Consider the following 13,606-nt stretch of genomic DNA (forward strand, 5'->3'; position numbering starts at 1 on the left):
AAAGCAAAGAAGCGAACATTAAAATCACGCGACAATTAAAATCACGCGAAATACGCAGACGACAGTTTATTACGATTTATCTTTCTTACTGTTGCATGAATAAAGCTAGTTTTGTTAGCACAAAAAAAAAAAAAAAATAATAAATTCTGAAATTTTGAATTCAAATTATGTGTTTCGCAATCACTAATTCGATAGGACCCTAATCATTGGAGCTATTTTTTCTATAAACGGCTCCTGTCCTCCCAAGCCTGCCCTTCCTCTTGGGCGGTGACGTGTGTATAGTTGTGTGTGTCGGGGGGATAGTGTGCGTAGACATGTGTGTATGCACGTTGGCGTGTGTGTATGCGTGTGAAGGCGTGTGAGTATGAGCGTGCGTGTGTTAGGACATGGAACCCACCGACCAGGAGAAGCGGAATCCGGGGGACAGTGCTCAGGACCAGAGGAGCCATGCCTGCAGAGGACGGTGGGCGAAGGTGCTGCAGAGGTCCCTGGTCTAAGCTTAAAAATCAGCGTAACGTCAAGGACGGTCAAGTGAGAACAATAAGCAATCGTGATTGCTCAAAAAAAAAAAAAAAAAAAGCCCATTTTGGAGCGGCTGTCGCAGAAATTGAACCATCGCCTGTTTACATTATAGGTTCAAAATAATGCCAATTTTCACCCAGAACGTAGCATTACATCTTGCAATATGGTACACGCAATGAAAAAGAAAGAACGTTCGATTGCACCACCACTTTTTCAGCTATTGACGCCAAAATAGAATCAGTTTTTTTTTTTTTTGTGGGGGGGATCACTTAAGGTCAATTAATCTACTTTTCGGTACATTAATATTATGCACTAATATGCTTTGAATGTGGACGTAAAATAACATTTCAAGCGAATTAAATACTAAACCCAATATAATATCGTCAAGATGCTATAAAATGAACGGCTTTAATAAGGAACATTGTCATAATGATCATAATACGAGGACAAGGTTATTAAATAAACCCATACGTACCTCATTTGAGTTTTTATAAATTTATATTTTAATTATAAAATAGTATGTAATTAAGAAAATCATAGCTTCATAACTCGTAAGTTTTATTGAAGAATTCAGATACTATTTGCGAATTTCAAATCAGTTACTGATTTGTTTTTAAAGCCATGATACAGTTGAGGTAACTTTTTGATTCTCCATACCGTTTTCATTAATATCATGGTTTTACAAAGAAAGTACCATGTGATTTCTTTCTTTTAGCATTTTTTATAGATGAAAAAGAAATCTTATTTCGCAAATAGCTTCTGGATCGGAATGACTCCTTTAGGCACGTCTACACACTTTTTTAAAATTGTTAATTACTGATTCCATCAAAGAATTATGGACGAATCGCGATATTTCGTTCCCTTGTATTCGAAACCAGTGAGTTAAATGTATTTTGCTGCTCTATCTTCTGACTCCAGTATTACTTCTTGATCTTCGAAAATTACTGGCCCCATTAATATTACATACAAAATAGGGTCTTACAATCACGATTTTAAAACTTAAATTTCGGAAAATATTGGGGCATCATCTCAGGATGCCCGCGCCGAATTTCATTCCCAGTCCGACATTGAATTAAATCGAAAACTCTTTAATTAAAACTATTATTTTCAGCTAATGCAGAAAATACCGGTATGTTACCGCAGCAAATGCCGGTATTATAAAATTTCTCGAAATACGGTATTCGGTATACCGGTATTGTAATCACTAGATACCATCATAGAATTTAATTTTAAGCACAGAAATAACATCAACCGGATATGTTTAAAATCAGTCATGTACAAAAAGTACTGCAGGAATTTATAAAATAAAACTCAATAAATGTAGAAATAATGAAGGGCGAAAACACATAAATTTATAAATATAATTTATTTTTTGGTTCTATAATGATTATTTTACAATAATTTAATTGTTATCATGTAAAGCTAATTAGTTACATAAACATATCAGAAAAAGTCTTAGAAAGTAGGATTACAAATTCAAGATCTTTCCAAAGGGGTTGTTTCCTTCAGTCAAAAGTAGTACTTTTAGTCACTGAAATTGATAGAATAAGCAAAAAAAAAAAAAAAAAATAACATGGACCAAGAAAATTCTTTCACTCTCCCAACAGTAATTTTTTAATTACTTTTTTAAACTGAACGGTTTTTCAAACAAGGCGTGGTCTTGATGACGTCACAAATGATGCTCTTTGGCGCATCTTTGTACCGCGTTTCCACGTTATGATAACCAAGAAGCGAATTAAAATTGCTTGCTATTTTATCTAAATTAGTAAATCATCTATACTTGCTATCAACCATATCGTTGCCAAAACACGCCAGCAAAGATGCGAATTAAATATTTTGCTCTGCGAATGGCAACACAGAATGACATTTCATCATTTGTGATGTCATCGGCAAGAAATGTAAACAATGAAAGCGCACCGATTTAAGTAATTTTTTAAAAATATTAAACAAATTATTTAAAAAATAGTTAGATCTTATGTTTTTTCAAGCATGTTCTTTCAGAAAAAAAAAATACTTTTAAAATTTTGGGAACGACCCCATTATTTACATAAAATTACTGATAAGAATAAATGAAATGATATAACATTCACGAAAATTCTTTCGAATGTTAAACAAGTATTCATATATTGAAGAAAGCGAGTCATTAAATAAAAAAAAAATTGCAGAATATTTGATATGGTTTCCATGACATCTCTAACGAAATCTTCAGAGCTGCCACGCTTTTTCCATCATCGTCACAAAATATTCATCTAGATCGATTGAAGCACTGACGCCGGCATAGTAATCGATAAATTCTTGTTTACTAACCTAAAAGAAGAAAGATGTAAACTACACTTATTTCCTCATGCAATAACGATAAATTAATTGAGCATGAAAAAGACTGGATGTTAAATCCCGGTTATCACAAATTTGCCATTTCAACTGCGCTTGCGCGCGGACTTAGGGTTTTGGGCTTTCTATTTTAAGATTTCGTGTTGCTTGTGTTATATTTAAGCTGAGCTTGAGTCCCAACAAATTAATGAATAGGATTAGAATGTTTTCACAGCAATTTCGTGATATTTTATATGAAATTCCGGATATGAATAACTGATAATCTTTATAATGTTAAGAGAAAAATGTCACTTTTTTTTATTGGTTTGGAAAAATTTCTTTAACATAAACGTAAAACACGCTGTGTACTTCAAAAATGATTGGAATATGAGTACAGATATTCGTCTTATGCGGATATTTTACGTTAGGCGTAAACAGCTTAGTATTATACATTTTTATTTAGGTTGGGGGTTCGGCTTTGTATTAGAAGTGATGCTGCAATACTAGTACGCTATTCAGAGGTTAAAAATTTGACAGAAAAATCAGACACCGAATCCATTAGTAATTAAGACTCAAAACTCAATCTTTACCGAGGCCTAAAAACTAAATCAGAGAAAGCTTTGTGATTTCTAATTTTTATCTGTTGCTATCTCATATTTATTAACAAATTTACAATGTTTGTAATTAATTTTAGCATCAAGATTTTTGAATTCAGCTAAGTCCGCGCAAGCGCAGTTGAAATGGCAAATTTGTGATAACCGGGATTTAACGTCGAGTATGAAAAAGTTATAATATCGTTAAATATTGTTCGACGAATTTGGAACTTACAGCATCGTTTCCAAAACTGGGTAACGCCACTGGGGAGTCGTTAATCAGTTTTTGGTGGGTCACATTTCTCTCCAGTCTTTTGTTGGAGCATTGTTTCATAACTAATATACCTTCTAGTCAGTTTTGAGATGAAAAATATCATGATACAAGGTGAAGTTCTAAATTATTGTAGCCGCATATCAGTGTGTATTTAAAATATATTGTATTTGGGGAACAAATCATGAGGCGCCTGGGATTTTAATTCTTATTTTTAAACGATGTAAAATGCCGATAACGAAAAAAAAATGAGTGAGGGAATTTCTATATTTTAGTTCATATAAATTCCATATTTAATAAACCAAACACTGAAAAAAAAAAAAAAAAAAATTCCAAAATAACACCCAATTTATACAATTTTGTAAATGCCTTTTTAAATTTCAAATATCCGCTACAAAATTTCACTGATCCGTAAACACTTTTAGTTGAACATTCTAGCACCCTAGTTTAAAATAATTAAAAATTAAGAACCGCCTTGTGAGCTCAATGGCTAGCGAGAAGTTTTTCTTGGGGAGGGGGGTGATTATGAAAATTTTCGAAATTAAAAGTCTAAAAGCGCAAATTTAGGTCATTGCGTGTATGTTTAGTTCATAAATATAATTTAGTTGCTTCATAGGGGATGGATGATCCCCCCCCCCCCTCTTGACTACGCCACTATGTCTACTAGAATTGGTGTAGGAAGATTATACTGTAAAACTTTGTACTTTTATGATACAAAATTCTTTTGAGAAAGTTTCCTTTTAATTGAAGGAGAATTTTATCAGAAAGCGCACTGCCCTTTTTTAGATCTAGGGGAAGGCGCTAGCATGTGTGTGTATGAATCGCTTTTTTTGTTAAAAAGGGCGTACGTCAACTAGTCAATACTATTCGTAAGTTAAATTACGCCCTTTCAACAAAAACTGATTCATGTGTAGTTAGCATGTGTACGCGTGTATATTACAAGGATGGATCTAGGAATCCTTCAAGGGAGGGCCGAAATTGCGTTTTTAGAACTTCAATTCTGGAAATATTACAAGGTTTCTAAACCCCCTCCCCTAACATAATCCAATATCATTTAAAATTGTATTTTTGGAACTGTAGTTTTGAAAAATTTTTGCATAGGAAAGAGCTTGAACCTCATTCATTCCTCTAACGTTAACAAAGATGGTTTAAAATCGCTTTTTTTAAGACTTCAAGCTTGAAATATTCCGAAAATTTTGCGGCTGAGAGTTCCTTTAAATTCTTTGCTGATTGACTGAAAAATACTTTAGGAACTTTATTGTCGAAAAATTGCTTGTAGAGCCCCCCAAGGGAGGGGCGAAGGGGCGATCGCCCCCATCGCCCCTCCCTTTTATCCGTCCATGGCATATTAGTATGTGTGTTAGTTAGCATGCTTGAAATAAATTAAAATAGTGAAATGTGAATACCATGAAAGGCACACACATCAACTCAACGGACACTCGTACGTATGAAGAGTTACGAAAATCCATAATTTCTTGTGATGCATTAAGATCACCCTGCGCCTTGGTGGCTGCAATTTGTGCAAAATCCGTACTATACGCAAATTCTTCGTAAAAAACGCATTAAATATTTTAACCATTGTTAGGGATGCTCGAATAATCGGCAATAATCGATCATAATCGACCACCTTGCCGATTATCTATAAACAGGGAATTTGTATCGATTACTCGGCGGACACTACTTTTTATAATTTAAATCACTTAAGTATGCCAATAGTAACGAGAGACTATGCTGAGTGAGTTTATTAAGAACTAGCAGTACCCGCACGGTGATGCCCATGCTAAGAATTTAAAGGAAGTTCATTGAATTAAAAAACCACGCCCCCCTCCCTCCCGCTTTCTGATGTGAATTGATCATTTTTCTTCAACGAAAATGCGCACACACCTTTTCAAAAAACACATAAAAAGATTAACAGTAGCTTTAAAACTTTAAATATTCCTTCAACTGTATAGTTATAAATCATCGCTTAACGCAGCAACAACCCCGCTACCGTAACTACCTTTTAGCGAGTGAAGCGATTTTTTTTTCTGCAATTTAAAATGCTTCTAAAATAAACAGAAAAGACATCAAATAGTATCTTTCAAATGTAAATAATTCTGCAACTCTATTGTTTGTCACTAAACTTGCCAAGCGACCATGCTACCACCCAGCTCTTAACGAGCGAAGACTGACACGACACTGATTGATTAGCTATCCCATCTGTCTAACGAAAAAAAGAAAAAAAAAATCCCGTGGGACATTCGAAAAACGTCGTCAGAAAAATAAGAGAAAAAGTCGTATATTTCATTCGGTTAAAAACAAATCAAAAGTTTCTTTAGAATTCAAAACAATTCGCCAAAATATTGAATTACATTTACAGTTGCTTTAAAACTTAAAATAATTCTGCAACTATTGTTATTGCTTAACTCTCCATGCGACCACGCTACCAGAACCCAGCCCTTTTGTGAGGGAAGCGGATGCTTTTTTTTGCAATTAAAAAATGATTCGTAAAATAAACAAAAAAGGAGCAAATTTGAACATATCGCGGGTCAAAATGGCTCCAACTGCGTGGTATTCAAATTTAAAACATTCAAATACTCAAATCAACATTTGTGCTCATTTTTGAGGTATTTGTGCTTATTTTTGAATACGTAATAATTTCAAAACTGAGTATTATGTACTCATTTTTGAGAACGAAATAACGCAACACACTATTTGAAAACATGGTACTCATATTTGAAAGACAAGGTTTCAAGAAAATTTGAAAGCATGTATGTACTCATTTTCGAAAACTTAATTTTTCTCAGCGCGGGGTGTTCACATTAGGGAGTGTTCAAATAGATTTTTATACAGAATATGAAGAAAATTAAAAACATCGAAAATGGGGAAAATAAACAATCGCTCACAGAAATTATCAAACTACTAGCTGTGTCGCCTGGCTTTGCACGGTCCACCTCGAAAATGAAAGTTATGTCTAGTGACGCGATTTCAACACTCAGGCTTGAACCAAAACAAAAAAAGTCAGTGAAATTTTGCGACAGATTGCGGAAAACCCCCAAAAAGTGAACATTTTAAATCCCCTGATCACAGGAAAAGCCTCAAAACAAAAACAAGAATTTTACCTGTTCATGTTCGAGAAAAAAAATGGCAACAGATCTTTCATCTCAATGATTTTATTCACCCTCCTCCCCCCCCCCTATACATTTTAATAAAAGCGTTGTTGCCGAAAGTTGAGATGAAGCACTGAATAATAATTTGAATGGAGGAAAGCCTTCGAAAAATAGGGATTTGATTTTGAAATCTAAGAGTCATAATTAATAGTTTTTAATTGATATCTCCGCTAATTTTAATCGGAGGATTATGTTAAATAGCCAAAGATGAAGACGGGAAGATTATGACTCCATCGATACCTGGTTCGATGGAGAACATACATACATACTAGACATACATATATACGCTCAGTTTTTAATTATATAAGATTAACTAATTTTTAAAAAGTCGAACTGGTAAATTAAGGGGGAACTAGTATGTTGTGGCCATCACGAAACTTTCTTCTATATTTTTCCTTTTTCTGATCCCTCCCCATGCTTGACGAGGAAGCAATATTCCTAACAAAAACAAAATTACACATGCAAAAACTTGACGACCATCCCAATGTCCGAATTATTGTAAAAACAAAACAAAGAGCGAAAATTGAAAGTTACTTTAAAAGCCTTGCTTGAATTAATTACAAATATTTTATTTATTAACAAACATAAGATGGCAACAGTTAAAAATTTTAAATCATTGAGATAATATTTCCGATCATTTCCATACAATTAAAATCACGAGAAATACGCAGACGACAATCTATTACGATTTATCTTTCTTATTGTTGCATTAATAAAACTATTTTTATTCGCAAAAAAAAAAAAAAAAAAAAAAAAAAAAAAAAAATCAACACCTCTTGGAGCGAATGGAGTCAAAACTGAACCAAAGCCTGTTTACGTATGGATTCACATATATTCCAAATTTCAACCAGAACGTAGCATTACTTCTTGAGATAGGGCACTCACAATGGAAAAAAAGAACGGGCGATTGCGCTACCCCCCCTTTTTAGCTGTTAACACCAAAATAAAATCAGCTCTTATACCCACTAAGGGCTACTTGTCAAAAAATTTTTGTTTGATTCCGTTAGTTATTTCTTGAGATACAGCAGTCACAATTGACGACAAAAAACGTTATATAATTCAACCCCCGTTTGAGCTATTGACACCAAAATTGAATCAGCACCTTCTCCTGTTAGGGGCAACATATGGACCAAATTTTGTTTGATTCCGCCAGTTACTTCCTGAGGAAACTCAAAAAACGTCCCATTGCTCCACCCCCCTTGGAGGAATTCGCGCCAAAAACCAATGGGCACAAGTTCACATAGGGGCACATATGTGTACCAAATTTCGGTCAATTTCATGCGGTAGTTTTTGCTGTAGAGCAGCCACAAAAAACTGGTCAAACACAGACGTGACACACACACATACATACACACACACAGACAGACAGACATTTTCCAAAAATAGTCGAAATGGACTCAGCACACCTCAAAACGTTCGAATCCGTCAAAATTCGAAATTCGAAAATTTGCACGAATCCAATACTTTCTTCTATATATTAGATATAGAAGAAAGTAAAAATGGTAATGGAAAAATTGTTTTTACTTTCTTCTATGTCTAATATATAGAAGAAAGTATTGGATTCGTGCAAATTTTCGAATTTCGAATTTTGACGGATTCCAACGTTTTGAGGTGCGCTGAGTCCATTTCGACCATTTTTGGAAAATGTCTGTCTGTCTCTGTGTGTGTGTGTGTGTGTGTATGTGTGTGTGTGTATGTATGTGTGTGTGTCACGTCTGTGTGTGACCAGTTTTTTGTGGCCGCTCTACAACAAAAACTACCGCATGAAATCGAACGAAATTTAGTACACATATGTGCCCCTATGTGAACTTGTGCCCATTAGTTTTTGGCGCGAATTCCTCCAAGGGGGGTGGAGCAATGGGACGTTTTTCGAGTTACGCGTGCTTGCTATTCCTCAGGAAGTAACTGGCGGAATCAAACAAAATTTGGTCCATATGTTGGTATTAACAGGAACAGGTGCTGATTCAATTTTGGTGTCAATAACTCAAACGGGAGTTGAGCTATAGAACGTTTTTTGTCGTCAATTGTGACTGCTGTATCTCAAGAAATAATGAACGGAATGAAAGAAAAATTTATCGGCAAGTAACCCTTAGTGGGTATAAGAACTGATTTTATTTTTGTGTCAACAGCTAAAAAGGGGGGTAGCGCAATCACCCGTTCTTTTTTTCCATTTTGAGTACCCTATCTCAAGAAGTAATGCTACGTTCTGGTTGAAATTTGGAATATATGTGAATCCATATGTAAACAGGCTTTGGTTCGATTTTGACGCCGATCGCTCCAAGAGGTGTTGATTTTTTTTTTTTTTTTTTTTTTTTTTTTTTTTGCGAATAAAAATAGTTTTATTAATGCAACAATAAGAAAGATAAATCGTAATAGATTGTCGTCTGCGTATTTCTCGTGATTTTAATTGTATGGAAATGATAGGAAATATTATCTCAATGATTTAAAATTTTTAACTGTTGCCATCTTATGTTTGTTAATAAATAAAATATTTGTAATTAATTCAAGTTAAGCTTTTAAAGTAACTTTCAATTTTCGCTCTTTGTTTTGTTTTTACAATAATTCAGACATTGGGATGGTCGTCAAGTTTTTGCATGTGTAATTTTGTTTTTGTTAGGAATATTGCTTCCTCGTCAAGCATGGGGAGGGATCAGAAAAAGGAAAAATATAGAAGAAAGTTTCGTGATGGCCACAACATACTAGTTAGAATTGTCATAGTTAATCTGCAGCTGATTAATCGACCATCGGCAAATTTGCTCATCAGTGCATCGTTAATGATTACCTTTCCGTCGGTTTTGTTGGGCGTGTCGAAGCTCGATAGAAATTCCAGCAACACCTCGTCTTCGCTCTTTTTGCCATCTATGACGTCGGGATGTTCTTTGCCGTTGTAGACACCCTTCAGGTCCTCCAAAGTGACTGAACCATCGCCGGATTTGTCCATCTTAGCAAATGCTTTTTCGATGATGTCCAAGCGGTCTTGTGACAAAGGTGGCTATACAGGGTGCGGAGAAAGTTCATACAATTTTATTAGATATTTCAATAGGCTGTAACTAACACATAATTCAACAAGTTAAAGCAATAGAAATTCTTTATTGAAACAATAATAATGACATTTAACAAAAAAATTACAACAATTGTTCAAAATTGGCTATTTGGGCCAGCAATCTGAAATTGCCAACGATGCTCGAGCACGCATCCACCGTTATCTCATTCCAGGCATTTTGCAGTGGTTGGACGACCACTCCGTGTACGGTCGGCAGTCCCTCCAGTCTCCTTGTAGCGTTTCACAGCGTCATAGACTGTTTTACTCTTGAATCCAGTCGTTCGAATAACATCGGCTGTTTTCATTCCCTTCTTGTGTAATTCAACGACAGTAACATGCATATTTTCACTATTCATAACTCACTAACTCAATGAACTAACAAAGAACAAATGATTAAACCTGAAATACTTTTAATGCCAATAAACAATATGTGCCCAATAAATCGCCAACGTACGATTTTAAAGAAAAAAAAATTAAACAAAATTGTGGGAACTTCCTCCGCACCCTGTAAATGATAACCGCGATTAGAGCCGACCAGAGAACCACACGAAGGGTGTAATAATGAAAAAAGTTTCAGTAAGTAGCAAACTAAAAAGCATATACAGAGATGTTTTTGACGCAAAAATTATTTGCCCGCGTGTCCCCGTTATCGAGATATAAGGTCTAAATAAAGTTTGCCAATTTTTAAAAAAATGTCAATTTTAAAGATTTGGCGAGAAATTGAAGGCACCACGCGATTTTACCGTCTGAATGGGGAAGGACACCCATCTGCAAAGCAAGCTTCCATTGCTCTACAAAATTCGCTAAATTTGGCTGCACTTCTTAAAATCTCGGCAGACGTTAAGACCTTTTATTTCGACAAATTGGAAACGAGGGCAAATAATTTATGCTTCCAGGAACATGTTTTGCTATACTACTTCGGATGCTACTAAGTTTTTTTTTTTTTTTTTTGAGCAATCACGATTGCTTATTGCTTTCATGGGCTGTTTTGATGTGCTATCATTTTATTTTCCCACCGCCATCCTCCGCACCATCACCGTCGACCGGCTCCTCACGATGCTGCTCCTATAGTGAAAGCCGTCTCCAGGTTGTATCCATGTCTTACACACACGCGCATACATACACACACACATACACACACACAAACACATACACACATACACAAACACATACACACACGCATACGTACAGACATCTACACATACATACAGACACCTACACATACACACACACACCTACACACAACTACCCACACACTCATCACACTCATGCCTGCACACAGACACAAACACATATGCCTACACGCACATACACATTCCCCACCACACACAAACACCCCTATACACAAATACTCACACGCTTATACCTGCACAGACACAAAAACATGCCTACACACACATTCACATACCCCTACACACAAACACACATACTCCCCACACACACATAAACACACATGCCTACATACACACACACTCGTGATTGCGAAAAACATAATTTGAATTCAAGAGGTCAAAATTCAAATAAATTTTTTATTTATTTATTTATTTTTTTAATTATTGCACTAGCATATGTTTCCTGGGTATCAGTACGAAGTGGAACATTTTTAGGTTCAATTTTTAGGCAAATTTATAGTTTGTAACAAAATTTTTGTTCAAAGAGTATTTTCATTTGTGGCAAGCTACACAACAACTAGTAAAAAAAGGGGAATATGGGGCAACGCGAAATGGTTAAGACAGCTTTCCTTTTTCCAAATTAACAAATCGAAAATTTGTTCTGAAAACTGCTGTACATAAAGAAGGAATAATGTATTTTATAATTCCATTACTCTCTCAATTACAAATGAATATAAATAAACGTACATTGTGCGTATGATGTGTGTGTGTTTTCCAATCAATGATAATGAAATCAAACAGGAAATCATTCTTATTTTCAGCACAACGGAAAGAAATTAAAACTAACGACAAATCTAAACGAAGGCACTGTTTCGTTTCCTGTAATGCTACATTGACTTTCAGATAATACACGTTTCCTATCCATTTTTGCCGTACTTTATTGGTGGCACTTTGTCTATTAATTTAAATAAATTCTGATATTAGTTGAAACTGCGATTAAGGTTCACAGCAAAAGATTCGTGGATTAAAAGGAAGTTTCAATGCAATTAACATGATTTGAGGCAGTGAGAAACAAAGGGATTAAGTGACCAAAATAAAAATGTGGAGATAACCAGTACAAATGGTAGGTGGACTTCTCCTCTGTCTTGGGGCAACAGCCAGTACTAGTAACCCTAGTAGGGGCTGCTGTACAGCATGATTTAGAATTTTTCTAAATGAAAGCTTACCTAGGATCTGAACTTTCAACGCGATTTATTCGAAACTGTAAATTGTCCACTTACATCCCTTTCCTTCTCCCTGCCTTCTTTTGACATTGTGTAATGGAGTTGTTTCCATCAATCAAAAGTAATATTTTTAGTCACTAAAGTTGATAGAATGAGAAAAAAAATAATAATTTGAATTTTGACCTCTTGAATTCAAATTATTTTTTCGCAATCACGAGTGTGTGTATGTGTAGGCGTGTGTGTTTGTGTGGGAAGGGAGGGTATGTGTGTTTGTGTGTAGGGGTATGTGTATGTGTGTAGGCATCTATGTTTGTTTTTATTCATGTATGTTTGTGTCTGTGTGCAGGTATGAGTTTGTGGGTAGTTGTGTGTATGAGTGTTTGTGTGTGTGGGGGAGAATGTGTATGTGTGTGCAGGCATGAGTGTGTAGGTAGTTGTGTGTAGGTGGGTGTGTATGTGTAGGTGTATGTATGTGTGTATGTGTTTGTGTATGTGTTTGTGTGCGTGCGTGTATGTATGCGCGCGTGTGTAAGGTCATGGATGCAACCTGGAGACGACCTTCGCTAGAGGAGCAGCATCGTGAGAAGCCGGTCGACGGTGATGCTGCAGAGGGTGCTGGCGGGAAAATAAAATGATAGTACATCAAAACAGTCAAATGAAAGCAATAAACAATCGTGATTGCTCAAAAAATAAATAACATGGAGCGAGGGAAAACTTTTATCTTCAAAACTCTTAAAGAAAGAATCACCCTGCTTGTTGACTAGAATTCAGGCAGGAATGATAAACTTAGATTTAGATTTTTAAAAAAAATTACCAGATTCAATGTAATTGACCATTTTATTTTCAAAATGGCTGTAACTGAATAGACAATAAGAATATTGGGCCATAGTTAAAAAAAAAACCTAAGAGAAGTTTTTTTTTTCCTTCAAGTTGCATTGCCGTTCTAACGCACAAAAGTCGCACCTGCAGCCGAGTTCAAAATAGAGTTCTTTCCATTAGTCAAAAGTACTACTTTAAGTCACTGAAGTTGATAGAATGAGCAAGAAAAAATAACAAGGAGCGAGGAAAATCTTTTTTTTTTCATTCAAAACGTTTAATTTTTAATTAATTTTTTAAAATGTTCAATTTTTCAAACAAGGGGTGGCTTTTATGACGTCACAAGGGATGCACTTTGGCGCGTGTTCCACTGGCGCACTGAATGCTTACGCTCGTTGTCTGCCGCGTTTCCACGTTATGATAATTCAGAAGCGAATTAAAGATTGCGCTCTGCGTTTGCTATCAACCGTATCGTTGCCAGTACATGTGAGTAAAGATGCGAATTAAATATTGCGCTCTGAGCTAATGACATCAGTGAATGGCATTTCATTATTTTTGATGTCATGC

The 13,606-nt window shown here is 35.4% G+C and overlaps 1 protein-coding gene across 1 annotated transcript in view; it reads right to left on the reverse strand.

Annotated features, from left to right (window-relative positions):
* Positions 1-1,901: 1,901 nt before the first annotated feature.
* LOC129234406 (calcyphosin-like protein) overlaps positions 1,902-13,606 on the reverse strand; it is a 34,958-nt gene continuing 23,253 nt past the window's right edge. Inside the window, exons 4-5 of the mRNA XM_054868402.1 lie at positions 9,628-9,837; positions 1,902-2,829 (exon numbers count right to left, since the gene is read on the reverse strand). Of these exons, the coding sequence (XP_054724377.1) occupies positions 2,728-2,829; positions 9,628-9,837 (312 nt within the window). The 3' untranslated portion in view covers positions 1,902-2,727. The remainder of the gene's footprint in view (positions 2,830-9,627; positions 9,838-13,606) is intronic.

This window comes from Uloborus diversus, chromosome 1 (assembly GCF_026930045.1).
Source record: "Uloborus diversus isolate 005 chromosome 1, Udiv.v.3.1, whole genome shotgun sequence".
NCBI lineage: Eukaryota > Metazoa > Arthropoda > Arachnida > Araneae > Uloboridae > Uloborus > Uloborus diversus.